Source organism: Polyodon spathula, chromosome 6, assembly GCF_017654505.1.
Source record: "Polyodon spathula isolate WHYD16114869_AA chromosome 6, ASM1765450v1, whole genome shotgun sequence".
Lineage (NCBI taxonomy): Eukaryota > Metazoa > Chordata > Actinopteri > Acipenseriformes > Polyodontidae > Polyodon > Polyodon spathula.
The window spans coordinates 6,649,001-6,667,675 of record NC_054539.1 but is presented as its reverse complement, the minus strand read 5'-3'; the positions used below and the strand labels follow the sequence as shown (position 1 = coordinate 6,667,675).

At 38.2% G+C, this 18,675-nt stretch overlaps 1 protein-coding gene across 1 annotated transcript in view; it reads left to right on the top strand.

Annotated features, from left to right (window-relative positions):
- Positions 1-18,675, top strand: part of fmn2b (formin 2b) — a 98,680-nt gene that overhangs the window by 12,414 nt on the left and 67,591 nt on the right. Inside the window, 6 exon segments of the mRNA XM_041251868.1 lie at positions 2,191-2,341; positions 2,730-2,738; positions 3,598-3,659; positions 10,833-11,721; positions 11,724-12,000; positions 15,143-15,287. Coding sequence (XP_041107802.1) covers positions 2,191-2,341; positions 2,730-2,738; positions 3,598-3,659; positions 10,833-11,721; positions 11,724-12,000; positions 15,143-15,287 — 1,533 coding nt within the window.

Genomic DNA, 18,675 nt, shown 5'->3' with positions numbered 1-18,675 from the left:
CGGATTATATACATTATGTGGCATTTGCATTTTATGTTGTGCAGAACAAAACCCCAGTAACTGCTATGGATTAACAGTGAAAAACATATGAGACCTGCAGCATTTGATGAATCTCACAGAGCTGGCTGCATTAGAATGTTGTGTCTGCCTTGGCAAATTGATGAACTAAGAAAAGAAACTGCTGACATGGAGCACCCGAGCAGCTTGAAGACTGAAAAGCAGTCGCAAGCTGGGCCTTCCCTCTTGGACACAGCACAACACACCCTAGCCAGGGTGCCAGATATATTCAGGGGCCTGCTAGTGATAAGACAAGATGTGAAAAGCAACACCAGAGAGAGGTTTTGTGAATTGAAAATCAAGTGTCCTGAGCTAGACTTGCTGAAATTAAATCACACTGTACAGAAAACATGCTATGAATTGGAAAACCCCAAGGTTAGTGAGTCGATAAGGGCTGCAGTATGCGTGTTCATTTTGGTAACCACATCCCTTTTTAATCTGGATTTGCACTAGACAGAAACAGATTTATTTTCAATTACTCAAATGCATTAAACATTAACACCATTACATATTGATCATTACGTTTCTGAATTAGCTTATTTATGTAATTATCTGTTATGTATTTTATAAGATGCCTTATAAAAAATTAAATTAAATTAAATTAAAGAGTGAACCTCCTGTCTTTTTTAGGCAGAGAAAGAGTAATAACTGTAATATATCTTTCGTCACTGATGTAGCAGCACATGCACTGGGATAAATCAGAAATGACCATTAGATGCTAGCACAAGGTTAGCACCACAGCAGTAAGGGACATTTACTGGCTGAACTGCCTTTTAATCCCATCGGCTGAGTGTAAGCAGCAATATACACCAGCGTGATTGTGTTGTGTGCATTGCTGCAGTACTGTCCTAAATATGGAAACGCTACGTCATTATCTTCACACTTGGCAAGTAGAGTAGAATAATAATTAATCCCTGTCAAGTGAAAATTGATCAACGCTGAATGAAGAATATCGCACCAAAAAAACCCCCCAAAAAATCTTGCATCCTAACTTGCTTTATGTTCAATGGATCTAAAACCTAGAAAAAGTAATGAACCACCCCTGGAAAACAGACTTCACATTCTCTAACTCTTTTTTTTTTTTTTTAAATAACCTTATAAAATGGTAGTATGATGCTTAATGTCAAACTCAAATGAATTACTCGTAACTAATAATTCCTTAATGGAGCAGATCATATTGTGAATGAATGTTAAATGGTTAACTCAATAATTAACCTTGGCTTTCGTTAAGTTAGTCAATCAGCGATTTGCTTTTTAAATGTACTGTATGTACTGGTGTTTTATGTGTGATTACACCTTTTAGTAGTTCAATAACTGCTTGAAGACCTCTTGTTTACCCTTGTGGGCCCTTGCAAAGTTTTTTTTTTGTCTAAACTAGCACAGCTTCTGTTTTAAATTAGTAACCTTCAAAGGTTACATTTTGTGTCCATCGATTTTAAAAGGACATCTGAGTTTATTGAATCTTTTCAAAACATTTGCTTGGGATTGTTGGAAAAAGATATGTGATATCCATGTAGTCCTTGTGACTATGACTTGTTAGATTAAAAAGGCTTCCCTTGTTTCTTGTAGAATGACCCTGGAGCGGTCCATGGTGAAGTTCATTCTTAGCTCACAGTGCAGACGCTGTTAATTTTGCCTTTTTGGTATTAAAAAGCTCATGGCCTTTTGCTGTAAATATACAAGGTTTATCATAGAAAATGTATCAATTTACTGCTCGAAGAAGATTGAGTTAACCAATTATTTTCTCTTATTGGCATAACCACTTACTTGAAGCCTTTTTTCTTTTAGTCCTTTCACTCCTTGTGCAGTAGGTATTAGGACTCTGCCTGGGGACTTTACAGTGGCGTCAGATGGGATCGGTCATTGCACCTGTGGGCTAGGGAGTAAATTAAATTGTGCGGCAGGATAAATAGTCTGGGGGGGAAAAAAAAAGTCTACAGAAAACTTGTAGGTATTTTGCAGGTCTAATAATTCTGGAATACATTTACTAGTGCCAAAGGGCTCCTATACTCCTGTAATTTTTTTTTTTTTAAATATCTTTCTGGATCTAAATTCTGTAAATAGTTGGAACATCCAGATTTAATAATGTAGTTCAGCTGATTGCTGATTTAATGCTAATTGTCCTCTCAACAGCAAGACCAGTTGTACACCTGGGCTAATGTCAGCCAACCCACACACTCATGTGACCACGTTGAGGGCCGTATCCCCGGAAGGATTCAGACTTTGTGGCCACCACCCAAATCAGAAAATGATGAGAAACCAGGTCTGAAGTATACAGAAGCGGGTAAGTAACAAGGATGAGTACCAATACCAGAGTTAGGACAGCGTCCCAAGTTGCAGTATGTCAGTGTCTTGGGAAACACATGTGAATATCTCCACAACCACAACATTTAATTCCATTTTAAATTCTGAATATTTGCTAAGTGCTGTCTTGAATTAATGACATTAGAGTGTGCAACTTGCCAACTGTCTTTTTAAATGGAGGATCAAGGATAAATACTGTTAGCTGTATTCAGAAAGCAAAATGTGTTTTTGTAAAATGCCTACACGTTTCCATATTTTGACTTTGACGTTCAGTACGTTGGTGTTTTTAGAGAACATTAGAAATTGGTACTTGTGTGTTTTTTGTAACAATATTTTTCTTGTTTTACTTTTTGCATTAATACATGTAGAAGATGAAGGTGAGTGCCTACATATATTTCTTATTCATTTATATTCAAAGTGTGCTTTTTTCTGTTGTATAATCCTATGGTTTTACAGTGGAGCTTTGGGAAAAGGTTATACTTTGATTGTCTGAGAGATTCTCAGTGATATCTAAATGTCAAGAATAAATCAATTTACTGGCTTAAGTGTATTTATGGGTGTGGACCTGAGACCATATTTGCCTGTCTCAGTCAACGCATGGGTTAACTTCCACTAGGTCAATGTCTGATTTAAGAAGGCTCCATTACTTTAAAAAATATATTTTTCAAATATTGAGCCCCCACACATCTTCTACATGCTCTATAAGGAGCTAAGTGTCAGGGTTGCTAAGCAACAACAAGCAAGTTGCTGACTGAAGCAGAGGCAGACACATTGAGATTCCCAGTGATGTTCTCAACAATTTTGACTCCTAGAGCTCTTGATGTATTTAAACCTGCAATGATGTTAAATGTAATTTCTTTTTGCAACTTAAAATATTTCACTTTTGTTTTAAACACTGTAAGTCTGCTCAAGCAGAATCAGTCTTTTCATTTGATTTATAGAAATGTATATATATTTTTTTATTATAACCTGCATTGTTGCTGTACACAACTATGGGACAAACAGGATAATAAAGTATTCATGTCTGCTTTTCATTGTCACTAGTTATTTTGATAATAGCCTGGTATTTTTTGTTAAGTGGAAAATAATGGTAGTATTTTACATTATATTTAACATAGTATTTAGATGAAAAATAACTAAATTGAATTATTAGAATGTGATCCAAAAAATGTTACAACTGAATGACTGTTTGCAATAACAATTAAATATAAAGATTTTTTTTTTTTCTCAATCTAGAGCATCAAGCAGCTTTCCTGACTTTGAAGAGGCAACAGAAAGAGGAAGTGCTAGGACTGCGGGTAAGTGGTCATCTCATAAGACCATTTTTGGTGGAAATGAGTTTAGTGAGCCATTTTATTTATTTTTTACGGTTTTGTTTGGCTTGGTTTCCACCACATGCTCAAATGTTATATGCGTATTTATGGATTTACAGTGATTCAATTACAATTTACTGGTATTAGAAACCATTCACAGTATGATTCAGTATGTGGGATATATGTATAATTTATCATATTCAAAGGTGCTTTATTGGCATGACTAATATTGGCAGTATTGCCAAAGCATTTACAAAGTAACAAACATTGTAAACATTTAAATACAAATAGTAAATAAAACAAAACAAGGCAAAGACACTGAACTAAACATTGAAACATAAATACTAAATAGCTCTAAATACCCCCCCCCCCCCCCAGCAGTGCCTCCCCTTGTGCAGAGTCCACACTGTGTCCCTCAGGCTGTGACAGGCGGCTACATACCGGGCAGCTAGTGGGGCTGTGTGCCCCTCTCCTAGTATGACTGCCAATTTTTCTGGGTCCTTCATGTGTTGGAAATGTGGGAGAGGAGTAATGATTTTTTTTTTTTTAAGAAACGTGTTTACCTTGTATTTATCGCCTTGTAGAAGAAAGTGCATCTCTGTCTCGACCTCTCCTGTCTCACAATAACCAGATAGCCTGTTTTTTCTAGGTAGCCAAGTCTGCCAGTGACAGTGAAGAGATACTTTGCTAGGGTAACGTTTCTTTTTAGGGCTCGATAGCAATCAAGTTTATTTGGGGTTTTCTTTGTCCCACTGTTCCAAATAAGGGATTTTGGTTTGTTTTACAGTTTTGACTTTGATTAGCAGTGCTTTAGCATTGCTGTCTGGAAGCTGGCTAGTGTTGTTAGTCTAGTGAGCTTCGGCTGGTTAAGGAGATCTGGGCTGAGCTCTTGGGTTTGCAGGACCTTGTACTCTTCTGTTTAGATGCATCCAGAATTTGGTGCTGTTTTTGGTGAGCAGTTGGTAGCGACCCAACTCAGCCCTGCATGCATGGTTTGGTGTTTGCTGCTGTACCTGTAATATGTTTTTGCAGTGTTTCTATGGATGTTTATCCCATTTTATATAATCTCTTTGACTGGACCCCATACTTCACTTCCATATAGTACAATGGGCTGGGTAACACTCAGATATTTGTATCAAATTTCTTTGTATCCATTGTTTGTTTTGTACAGCCTACTTTTGATGGCATAAAAAGCTCTGGAGACTTTTTATTTTAATGCATTCACTGCTAGGTTAAAGCTCCCCGACGCATTAATAGTCAGGTCTAGGCAATTATAGTGTGTGGTGTTGCCTAAAGTGGTGGTACCTGCTTCTTAAGCTCTGGCCTTTTTCTGGAAAACCATAACTCTGGTCTTGTCCAGGTTGACTATCAAGGTCCAGGTCTGACAGGCTCTGCAGAATGATGCTGCAGAATACCTTCCCCAGATTACTGCTCACACAGATGCCTTGGTAATTCTTGGAGTTGATTTTGTCTGTCTTTGTAAATTGGGGATATAAGCCCTTTGTTCCAGATGTCAGATGTAGTACCATCTCGATACTGATGGTGTCGGAGCCACAAGCTTTCCTGGGTCTGAGTCCCTGGAGCTTCTCTGCTAGCTCCTGCAGTGAGATTGGGAAGTTAAGTGGATTTTGATTGTCTTTTAATTGATAGTTCTAATAATTTAATGTTCTCAAATTAAATTTTGGTCTTTTGTGAAATCCTTTTGTAGGGTTTTTTTGTAAAGATTTTCAAAATTACTTCCGATTAATTCCATTTTTTTATTGTCAGTTCTAGTTGTGTTTTTTTTTTTCTTTCCCCATATTGTTCCACATTTGCCAGAAGTGATTTTAGTTGATAGATTCACCAATGCCTGTGAGGGTTTGTTAACGTGTTTTTTCATTTTTTCTATTTTAGGGTTTGTATTTCTTTAGGGTCTTGCAGTACCTGAGGCGTACATCTAGTTATGAACTAAAAATTATATCAGAATATATAGACCACCATTACATCATTGTGAACGTGTGGGTGGCAGTGCGTAGGTGTAGGGGTGATGCAGGTGCTTCAGACAACTACAAACACAAAGTTCATAGTTCAAGAACTTTTCTTTTACTGGTTTCCTTGGCCGTATGAAATACTAATGCTGGCTCTACCCAACTATGGGTATTGTCAGTGTATAAACCAAGGGGATTGATAATACAAAAACACAGACACACAGCACAGATACAGACACACCTCCAGACAGTGAGTGCTCTAAGTGCTGGTGCAGTGATTTAAATAGTGGTGCTTGTTTGTACATGGGTGCAGTGAAGTCTGGGCTTATCGCTGGCTTGACGTAGCAGCGCCTGGATTCTTATTAGCCGCCTCGCAAAGACAAATATACACGGTTACAAAACAAACAACACTTCACACAGTCTTCATTTCCTCTCATTTACCACAACAAAGGAACGGATTTAACGCGTCACATCCCCCTAAAGTACCTTAAGCCCCACCCCCTCTGATAGCTAGTTCAGTCAAGCCTCCTCCAATTCATGACTGACACTTGCAGTACTATTGTGATGATTCCTGGTACTGTGACCTTCCTGAATGGCCGGCTTCCGACTGACCTTGGGATGAACTGCCTAACCATTCAGTACGAGGAACGCAGTTCCTGTTGTACAGCGCCCTCACAGGTCGGGAGGGAGATTGTTGATTCGGATTCATTCGCTGTCTGTCACAATCATGCAAGAATAAATCATGTTTTGATTCAAACACATGCTCCCTTGAAAGATATGTACAACATATTGAAACGTTGGGCATTTATATAATTTTAAATGGATTTTGCATCCTGAACCATTCTAAAAAAAAGGCATGTCTGGATCTTCAGCTACAGTAATCTGCCTTCCATTGCAGATGCCCCTTTTTTAGTATTACTGTATTTCTTACAGAAGGCAGTGTGCCAGGCTGTGGGGTGCTCTGAGATTCACATCTGTCCCAGGTGACTTGATTCTTAAGCTGTTGATTCTTAAAAACGGACTGATTAGATTGCAGTGGTGCAGAATCAGCATGTTTGTATGATGAGCTTTTTCTCTGCAGTTTAATGGGTTGACCACTAGATGACACCATTTCCCGCATGTATGCACGCCCACGAAAAATCCACAGCTGCTTTTCCTTAATGAACTATGGATAATAGTCAATTGTTAAATGTCTGCTTGTTAAAGTCAGTGGCACCTCCGATAAAGGGTTTAGTTGACAGCTTTGTGATAGGGTTATAGAAAAGAAAGAAAGAAACCAAAACTTGAGTAAGAGATCTAGTGTTTGTTTCACACACATTACTGTATTGTTTACTTGGTGCTCCAGCTGAGAACTAGGTTTATTTTGTTTTATTAGCTGTTTTGCCACCACATTGTAAGAAATAAAACCAACTGTGGTTTAAAACTGTAAATCAAGACTCCAGCCTGATAATTTACACTGTCCTCTGCTACTTTGCGCATTACAATTAGCAAAAGCTTGCTGTCAGCAGTTTAAATACAGTATACAGATGTCAGTGGTGCTCCATCACTGAGGACAATACATCAAAACAAGTCCTCATGGATTAGCAACTTGTTATATGATCACGATTGTTTACTCAAGGCTGCAAAATCCTATTTACTACAGTGTACTTGAGAAGCGATTATCTCGTGAGGGTGCCTATTTTAACTGCCGTGCAGTGTTGTGTAATGGCCTTTTGAATTAAAATGACAGTACAGTATTTTACTGTCAGGACTACCACTGCATTTAAGCGCCTGTGGTTTACATATTTTCTGTTGTGATGCAAATCTCAGTTTTTCATTAAGCAGAGATGCAAAGCTCTCCAGTCTCACTCACTCTACATGCATATCACACAAAAAAAAAAAAAAAAAAAGTTGTAATTATGAAGCACAAAAGTATGTTGTCAATCACAAGATTAATGTGCTTATACTAGTTAAAGAATTATAATAAGCTTACATACAATTGCCAAAGCATGTTTTTTTAATATGTATAAATAGTGTCCATGAAAGTACTGGAGAAGTGAAAATGTTTAGTTCACAAGTACTTTAAAAAAAACATAAACTTGTGCTGTATACTTAAGTACCTCTAGGGCGCAGCATCAGTCTACATACTGGAAATAGCAGCTGGTAGTCATAAAGTAGAATAGATTACAAGCTTAAGTGTTGAATGTAGGCGTTCTAATTAAACCAAATTTTTTAGCGTTTTAAAGCTTGACATCTTTCAAGAGTATTTGAGTAGTGCTTAAGGGCACATTATCATCTCCTGGTTTACAAAGATTGTTACGATATTTCCATACCCCTGAAAGTCATTCAGAGAATGAAGTGTCAAATTCCACCCACAAAACGACCGCTGCCTTATAAAACCTGGTTGAAAGGGTTGAGCAATCTGCAGCCTATGATCTTGTTTTCTACTTGCACAGTAGTTGACTGTTCTTTCCTCATTGGTATCTGAGATTGAGCAATTCTGAAGCTAGCATATTGCACTATATGCTGTGGTTCACTTACTTCACTTGTAAAGACAGACAACTTGTTAATAAAATGTTAAATATGCTGGAATCTTTACAATTTATAGCAATAAGTCTGCTGTCTTACCAGCTTAGGACTACAGTGGCATAAAATTTATTTGTCCATGATTCATCCAGACGAACTAGTACTATTATACATCTGGTATAGTATTAAAGTATATAGTCATTGGGGTGAATAAAATGTCACCTATGCATATTATGGAATACTTTAGAGACTTTGTATTTTGTCCATACTTAGTATCACTTTTTAGTACACTTCGTTGTCATATGTGCAAAGATGTACCTAAATAGAAGTATTTATTGGTTATAGTTTGCAAAATATATAATGGTTGTCCATAACTTTAAAGGTACCACACCTTGTGTAGGGTAAGGTTGGGGAAGGTATGCAAAGCTGGCAGCTACTTGGGAGGGATTATATAGTTCAGACTGAAAAGAGCTGGTTATTAGCCCAGGTCACAAACCATGGACAACATCTACGGTGAGTCCAATGACTGCTTCCACTGACCAGACCGCAAGCATATATTTAAATCCCATGAAATGTAGTAATGCCAAACATAAACTCCAAAACCAACCAAGTGTTTTTCCAAAGATTGATTGCTTCCATGAGGCACAGATGTGCTGCAGAAGGTACCCTACAGTTAACACCAAAATGGTAAATAAATAAATAAATAATAAAATGCATTTCTTAATTAAGATGTTTACATTCAAGGCATAAGCAGTTTTCTTTCCAAAGCTATACAATTACAGTATACAATTTTTATAGTTGTAAAAAGAACATATGCAATTCTTTCTTTTTTTGTGTGTGTTCATTTTATGTTGGTTATACATTGAGACTATTCCTCCTAAATCCTGTTGTTTTTGATTGAACAACATGCTGCTGTGCTCAATATCTCCACTTCAAACTGATTGTAATCTGTACTCCTCTTTTCCCAAACTTGTTTTGACTAAACTTGTGCATGCAACAAACAACCTGGCTTTGTTCAAGTAAACGTTAATGTGTTTTTAATTCCACTGGTATTTCCTCATAAACATAGTAGTCATAATGCTAAATGCCTGTGTTACAAAATGTAAAAAAGATGAATAGAATATTAATGTATGTATCATGCCTAGAATTAGAGGAGGTATTCAAGAAGCGTTTATCTACTTTTTTCACATATAGATGTGTGTGTATAATATGTATGTGTGTGTGCGAGACATTCATATTTTGATCTGAAAATGGTCCATGTTGCATTAACAGATTCACAAGCTCGAAGTTTTGTGCCCTAGCACAATGTAAGGGCTTTCCTGTGATAGTTTTTAATAATTCCATTTGTGATGCTGCATATTCAGCTGGAATTAGGAACACTGTTCCTGTTGTACTGAAAGGGCAAACATGAAATCGCCCCCTGTCCAAACGAAAAGGAATTTATTGACAGGATCTGCTGCACAGCTATGGCCAAAGGGTTGCGTCACCCTATAGCAGGGGTAACGTACTGAGCTCCTGGAGGGCAGCAGTGTCTTCTGCCTTTCCTTCCACCCGAGCTTTCAATTACTTAATTGGTCTAATTCTCCGATTAACTGGACACATTTAACACTTCTCTTCAAAATGTTTTATAGGTATTGTTCCTTGAATAAAGTGCATTTTTAAAACCTTCAACTGTAAAAGAAAAATATTAAATGTCAAATTGAACAGATAATTAGATAAAGTTTGGTAATTGAGAGCTTAAGTTGGATTGAAAACTAGAGACCCTGCGGCCCTCGGACTGGGGTTTCACACCTCTGCCCTATAGAATTAACAAATTTTGCTTCATAAAGTCAATGAAGCCTATTGAATAATGTTACTTTAACATATGAATTCCATACCGCTATGTAGTTTTACCATAGTACTGTGAACTGACAAATTACAAATTTTGAAGTCTAACATGTACTACTAGATTGTGTTGCAATGTAATTGTTTAATTACATGATGTTAAATAAGATACTTTTATGTTTATCTGTCTATCATATCTTTGTCCATAACTACAGACAGAATTATAATATCGGTTCCATATATCAGATATGATATTCAGCTGTTTGTGTACAGAAGAAAACTACTTTTTAGCGTGACAGCCTATAATCGCATCTAACGTCTTCCAGCCAAAGTGAAGACAGATTTTATTGCGATTGTAACCATGCACCCAGGGCATACACATTGAACTTGTGCCACTGCATTCATTGTCTGGTCTCTTTGATGCTTAATCGTTATAGGCCAATACTTCAGGGGAATCTCGGTTTCTCCAAAAAGGAGCCAAATCTAAAACCCAGGAGTCTAGACTTTTGAACTTCTTTGACTCTTCTCCCTCCCCTTCCCCTAACTTTGTAACTAAATAGCTCTCCCTGGTATGCTTGGAACAGCTAGTGTACTGTATCCATTTGGTCTTGCTGCTATATTTCTGGAGGATTATTTTCCTGATTTGTTTGAAATGTCAGTGATTTTATAGTGGTAAAATGGTATAACGGTCACTTATGTAGGTCAGTGTAAATTGATTTATTTATATTTTGTTTTATTTGTTTTCATATGTGGGATTCACACAGTAGTATTTCTAATGGGTATTCATTATTGAACCACTGTTGTCATTGACATCGTGCCACGGTAAACACAACATCATGTTTGACTTTTCTTTGCTTTCTAGGACGAATTAGAATTGAAATCTGTTCAACTTAAAGAGGAGCATGTTAACGTCATTCAACAGCTGGAGCAGACCATAGAGGATTTAAGGACCAAAATTGCAGAACTAGAAAAACAATACACACCACCAGAGAAGGACGTATGCAATAAAGACCAGGAGTGTGGGAGTGGAGATAGAGCCTTTAAAGACTTCTGTGATGTCGACCTTCAGACTGAGGAACAGACATTTATTTGCAGCTTGGAAGCAAAATCGGTACAGACTTCGCCTGTGGAAGAATGTTCTAATTTCAAAGTGCCTTTATCAGATAAAATGCCATCCTCCTCTTCTACTACTGCGCTTCCCCAAGATTCAAAAGCAGTGCCATCTCCAGCAACATCAATACCCGAGGCACCGACATATCACTCTGAAATCTCTGTGGTGTTGTCTCCCAGGCTAACGCCAGATTTTATTTGTACCTGCCAGCAGCAGCAACAGTCTTCGCTGTCTTCTGGACAAAGTGGGATTCAGCCACCCCCACCTCCTCCGCCACCACTACCTGGCTACTCAGTGCCGCCGCCTCCTCCTCCTCCTCCTCCATTACCAGGCTTTCTAGCACCGCCACCTCCGCCGCCATTGCCTGGCTGTGCTGTACCCCCTCCGCCACCCCCACCACCGCTCTCAGGATGTCCCATACCACCTCCCCCTCCACCATTGCCTGGCTGTGCTGTACCCCCTCCGCCACCCCCACCACCGCTCTCGGGATGTCCCATACCACCTCCCCCTCCACCATTGCCTGGCTGTCCTTCCCTTCCCCCTCATTTTCCTGGTGGTCTAGTACCTCCCCCTCCACCCCCCTTGCCAGGTCAGAGTGCTTTCCCACCTCCCCCTCTGCCCGGATCTGGTCCACGACCACCTGGCCACCACCCCATTCCCCTGGATTGGCCCCACCACCCCCTCCTCCTCCGTTCCCTAGCATTGGGGGACTTCCGCCCCCTCCTCCTCCCCTAATGGGTTCTGGCCCCCCTCCACCTCCGCCTCCTGGCTTTGGCTTTGGGTCTCTTCCCCCACCGATGCCAGCAGGTTTATTTGCACTGGCAATGGGTCACGACAAGGGGGCAAGGAAACAGATAGTGGAACCACCACGCCCAATGAAACCACTGTACTGGACTAGGATTCAACTGCATGGGAAAAAGTAATTGTAGAACATATTTTAGGTTTATTTTTGTTTTAATGTATTGGAGTATGCAGTGGATTGCATTGCATTTTTAATGTCAAATTAGTAGGGCTGTGTTCGAAGGTCCGTTCGCTAGCCAGGAATTCTCTTTTTTTTTTTTTTTGTCGTTAACAGAAACTGTTTGACAATGTGTGAAATATACTATAAATCATGCATTAAATGTCACTGGCATGCAAAATTCGATCTTTTGATTTGCATAATGTATATTATGTAAAGTTGTATTAAAATCCACTAACAAATCATTATACGCAGCAGCTCTATATGGCACTGCTTCCATGTATGGAGCAGGGTATATTGTGTCATAGCACGGGGTGGGGTACCTATAGCGGTTGTAGTGCTTCAGTAAAATATGTACTAAATACCTAGTGTACAAGAAAGTATAAGATAAGTGCTGTGGTAGAATATCTTTGAAACCATACAAAATATATGCTAACGCTAATAATTTTAATGTTGAAAACTGAGCACCGTTCGCCCCTCCACCCTTCAGCTCGTGTTATCTAGAGACAGAACTTTTGATTTCTTCATTCGCCATCTCAACAGCAAAACGTTTTATAGCGTAAGCTGTACTGAAAGAAATGTCTCTCAACCCCTCTGCTGTTTGGGATTTTTGTAAATGCCCAGACAACCAAAAAAAATAAATAAATGTAATGCAAACTGTGGAAGCCACTCGCATCATAGAGGCATAACCAATCTCTGGGGTCAGTTGACAAGCGTATTATTATTAATAATAATATTTTTAGTAATAGTAAAATGTGACTGACTGATAACCCCCTTGGAACGGTTACTGTTAAATAAAGCTTTGTTTTGCCCGTCCGCTTCAGTTGGTGCTGCTGCAATGCATGCTTACTGTATGTATCGCAAGCAGCATCAATTACGTGTAAATAAACGTGTATTTTTATTTATTTGAATTATAAAAAACATTTACTGTTCTATATAGCATATTTTTTAACTGTGTGAATGTTTTATTACATTTATATGGATTACATGTAAAATAGGATTTTCAATCAAATATAAACAAGTAATAAATGATGCAAATTAGTACCGTTGAGGGTTCAAAACTTCCTTTGGGAACGTGTTCCGAACCTTCGAAGAACAAAATTTACCCTTCGTTGCAGCCCTACAAATTTAGGTACATTTATGATGTAGAAATAGAACAAAAGTCACAAGGTGTAAGCTATAATTCATAGTTCTCAATATAATACTGTATATTGTAACACGTGAATGTTCCGATGCACTGTATTTAAATAATGAGTCACTTTTTTTATTATTTTTTTGTAAGCAGGCAGTTTTGTATTGGCGTATCATGTATTTTGAGGGTACACTGCGATTGCTTGTTAAAATTTGCATGGACAGGTATTATCATGAATCATTGAAACCGTGTATAGTTTTAACACCGTCCTAGTAACTGACTTTCTTTCAATATAAAATAGAAATCTGAGAAGTAGGGAGGGAAAACCATAAATTACCCTGCACAGCTTTTAGTGATTACCAGACTAAATAATAAGTTATTGATTGCACTGTGTAACAAATTTGTAAATACAGTATAATCGTAAATCTCAAAAAACTACTCGCTTCTAAATCTTTTATAGACATTTTTGTATTACTTTAGTATAAATACATGTTAATTTGGATTCATATGTTGTTCTTTTCTGACTTTATGTGACCGAAAAGACACACATTTGCCTGTTTTCCCCATTGGAAATAGTGATATTTTGAAATATCACTGTCCTGCTAACAAAAGCAAAGTCTGTGGGGAATAATAGCTATTTTCTATACTTTTGAGGCATAAGCAATTAGGAAATAACACTTACTACCCAGGAACAAAAATTGTGTTACATAGTGTTGTTAGCAATCATTAACTAGAGTCAAAAGTGGACTGAACCATTGTCGGCAAGATCAGTCTTGGTACTACATCTGTTTCTCTGACTTGGTTTTAACAGACGGTAACCGCGTAAAATCAAGCATTCCACGTGAAATCAACACAGAACCAAAATGTCACCTCTACAAACTCTGTAGTATTATTTATTTATTTATTTATTTATAAGCCAGAAATGTACCCTTGGATAGCTTTCGTTAATCCTTGTAAAGCTCAGTCTAAAGACTTATATTGCTATCACAGGAAATTCACTGTGATTTTGAAATTGATTGCAAAAAAATATTTGCTTCCTTTTAATACGTGCTTAGTCTTCTACCAACCAAAGGGGTTGCAAGCTTTGAGATATTCTTGTTTTAATTGCAAAAATCTGTCATTTGGTTGGGCAATCAAAATAAGACCCTTATGCGTTGAGGTATAGTAGTGAAAAGTTGTTCATGTTTTCACTTTTGGCCAAAACCTTATGTTGCAAATTCTGAAGTGGTGTGCTTCATTCTCTATATTGACTCATGGAACACACCCAGTTTTATCTAAATTTAAGATGGTGACTCAAAGAATTGCACCATCATGTGCTGATTTCATATGGAATGCCCCAAACCTGAATAGCACTGACCTGAAGTAAGGAGCCACCATCAGCCGCCAATGTTGCAGCCCCTTCGGGACTATTTTGAATCAGGTTTCACTGGACTGCATTGCTCTTAGTTATAGCTCTGCCAAGCACAAGAACAGTAGCACTGGGAGCACCACCAGTGCTTTGTCTGCAAAATGTTTCTGTAATTCAAAACTGTTTTCAGTAATAGAAAAAAGTGCAGTGCTGTCACGTGGTCATAATGTTAACAGAACATACACCAGATGCAGACACAACAGTCTTGAATAACGTTACTATAAAATTGAGGATAACGGCCATGTTAAATCTGGAAAGGCACAATGTTGGAAGCTTATATGAAACAGGTGCAGTGCTGTAGACTATGCAGTAAGTTGCCTAACATTGGTAGGAGCTAAGCTTCAAATTTAAGCAACATTCTAGTACCTGTAACCCATCGAGGCATTCCTAGTTAAACCCAAACAACTTTTTTCTTGGCTGGGATTTATCCAGAATTTGTGTCTCATTAGTAAAGAATTGAATTACTGCAGCATTGGAGACAGCTTGAAATACTGTCCTGTTTTATGGTGAAAAATGTGTTTACTTTGCTCAGCACTTTTTTGCTTTTGTTTGTTTTCTCCAAGGGAATCCAGTGGGGCTTTGGTGTGGGAGAAGATTGAAGAACCGTCTGTGGACTTTAATGAGTTTCTAGATTTGTTCTCTAAAATGGCTGTCAAAGAGAAGAAGAAGCCCCTGTCTGATACTTATTCAAAGACAAAAACCAAACAGGTGGGTTACTATTGGGGGGGGGGGGGGGGGGGGACGGGGAGCGACTACAATTCTCCTAAAATGTGTAGAGGTATGCTACTCTCTGTAGCAGCGTTTCCCAAAGTGGGGACAAGGTTTGTGATGGGTCGCCAAACAATCTAAAAAATACGACATTTAGGGCACACTGTTAAGATTTTGTTTTCACTATACTACCACTTTTGCTTATTAAAAATAAATACAATTAACATACATATTATTAGCAATGAGTATATAATCAATGCATTGTTTTATCACCAGTCTTCTGTTTTAAATATGAACTGAAAAAAAGAAAGCATAAGGTGACATCTTATGTGTGTTTACTTGTGATTTTGAAAACAATTGTTAAAATGGATGCAACACAAAAACATGTCTAATCCTACTTTTCAGGTCAAAGAACAAAAAAAAAAAAAAAAACCTCACTATTACTATCTTATATTAACTTAATTTTTTCTTACATTGGTGAATAGGATGATCACGTCCTCCCGTGTCATTTGTTATGAAGTACTGGCTCACGAAAGCCTTAAGCCGTTTGCCTTGTTGTTACAACGTTAGTTTAATACCATTTTTTACTAAATGAATTTGATAAAAGCAAACATTTTAGCAAGCTGTAAAACTAGCAAAGCCTGAGTGCTTATATAGTGCAGTGTACTTACAAATAAGTAATATGACTTTATGATTGGTATTTCAGTTAATACCGAATAATGAATAATTTTGGGTCACAGGTTTGTTATTCCTGTGTTCTTTTGTGTCACCACTCAAAAAATTTGGGAATCTCTGCTCTACAGTACTATTTTGCTTTATGCACAAATTGCAATTAAAACTTGGTTTAGGATGCTTTGGTTGGTGCTCAACTTTGGCTCAATCTTGTGCCGAAGCTGTGCTTTATCGGTTAAATGAATAATCTAAAAATCATGTTTCACTGTAATATTAGGCTAATTTGTGAAGGTTTGCAAGAAACTTTATACCCTTTAATAATCTTTTGCAGCTGATTCAGCAGTAGCTGGTATCGTGTACACATTTTTTATCTGAGTACAAGGACTTAAGGAGATTTTGTATTCAGTTTTATATTTTATTTGTGTGTATTTACAGGGATTGTAAATGGTGTTACAATTGTTTGATTAGTAAAAGGAGACAATTTAGTATTTGGCATTTTTTTTGCCGTATAATTGAAGATTAATCATATTAGGTTAATACTTTTTTTAAAGTTATTTTTATTTATAAAACTAGCTTTTGGAATCTCCCTTGATTACATTAAAATGTAAAGCTATTTGCCTAATATTTATTAAGATAAGATATATAAAGATGCTTAACAATTCCCATAAGTGTTTTTTCTCTGACTTTTGCCGAATGAATTGGTGCTCACAGAATTTTGGTTAACTGATGGTATTGTGGCCTTCGTTTTTTCAATGCAAGGTGTTTTAGTTGGTTGATTTTAATTTTTGGTTTTACAATTTCAAAAGTTGCTCTTATTTTTGTTTGCTGGAATTTATTTTTCCTTTTTTACTTGTTTTTACGTCCTACATCAGGATGTGATCTACTGGCAGCAATTATGTGGCGTGAGGTTTAGTATTATTGCTCCTGAAACCAATAAAACCGGGAGCCAGTAACTCGCGTGTGGTAAGTAAACAGTGGTTAGACTGAGGCAGAGCATAGCTGTGGTAGCACATTAGTAGATGTGGCTTAGAATGACTGTTTTTGCTTTTTCTTCAGTGACAAATCATTGCAGCATGTCGCGTCTTGCCATCCACTAAAGATGTTAAACATGTGATGATAAAAGCTTAACAAGACAGGTTAGAGGCTTGGGTTTAAGGACTGTGCTGCTGTGCATATATATATAATCACACACACACAATAGCAGTCAAAAGTTTGAGTACCTTTGCTGGAAACTAGGTTTTTTTCATAATTGACAATGTTTTACATCGTATACGTTTCTGTAAAGACTTGAAAATGAAAACACATGTTACAATATACAAAACAAAACATAAGGAGTAGCAATTTTGGATTCCTCAAAATGGCCACCCTTTGCCTTTTTTAATAACAGCCTCACAAACACGAGGCATTCGGTTAAGAAGTTTCAGCAGGAAATCACCCGACGTGTCTTCCCAGCTCTTCTGTAGCAATTCCCAGAGACGTAGGGCATTTGTGGGTAGCTTTGCTTTGAGACTTCTGTCCAGTTCGTCAGATACAAGTTCTATGACATTGAGGTCTGGAGACTGGGCAGGCCAGGTCATTAGATTTTGAGTTGTCCTTCACTTTCCTTCTTCACCAGATAGTTCTTGCATAACTTTGAGGTATGTTTCGGGTCATTATCTTGCTGAAGAATGAAGGACTGCCCAACTAGCTGTAATCCTGATGGAATGGCAAGCCTCTGAAGTATGCTAGGATAGGCATGCTGGTTGAGCTTGCCATGGACTTGGTAAAGATCACCAACACTGTCACCAGCAAAGCAATCCCAGACCATGACACTGCCTCCTCCATGCTTGACAGTGGGAACCACACATGCAGAACTCATGCGCTCACCCTATCTGCGTCTTACAAATACTCGGCGGTTGGACCCAATTATTACTATAAGTATTACCCGTAAGACGACTTCCACTCCTCAGATGTCCAGTTTCTGTGTTTTTTGTTCCAGGCAAGTCTCTTCCTCTTATTCTGCACTCTTAACAATGGTTTCTTTGCAACAATTCTTCCAGTTAGGCTAGCTTCACGCAATCACCTCTGAACAGTTGATGTTGAAACATCTGTACTTCTAGTAGCTGAGCTTGTATTTCAGGGGCAGGTAATCGCTGGTTTCTCAGACTTGTGACTCGAATGAACTTGTTCTCTTATTCTGAGGTCACCCTTGGCCTGTTTCTTCAACTCGTGAGTGCCAGTTTCTTCAACTCGTGTGATGGTCTTGGCCACAGCAGTTAGACACTTGCTAAGTTCTTGCGATTTGTCTTAGAGTGACCTTCATTGTCTTTTTTCTTTGCTTAACTGAGCATATTTTGCGATTTTCTGCTCCCTTACATTCAGGAATGACAAACTCGTCTTGGCTAAGGTCAGTGTTCATGACTCCACCATTAGAAAGACACCTGGCAAAAATGGGATTCATGGCAGAGTAGCAAGGCAGAAACCACTGCTCACTAAGAAGAATATGAATGCTCGTCTCAGGTTTGCCAAAAAGCACCTGGATGATCCTCAAGCGTTTTAGAACAATGTTCTGTGGACAGATGAGTCAAAAGTGGAACCTTTTGGCCAACATGGGCCCCGTTTTATGTCTGGCAAAAAACCAAACGCTGCATTCCACAGTAAGAACCTCATACCAATGGTCAAGCATGGTTGCGGCAGTAGTGTCATGATTTGGGGATGCTTTGCTGCATCAGGACCT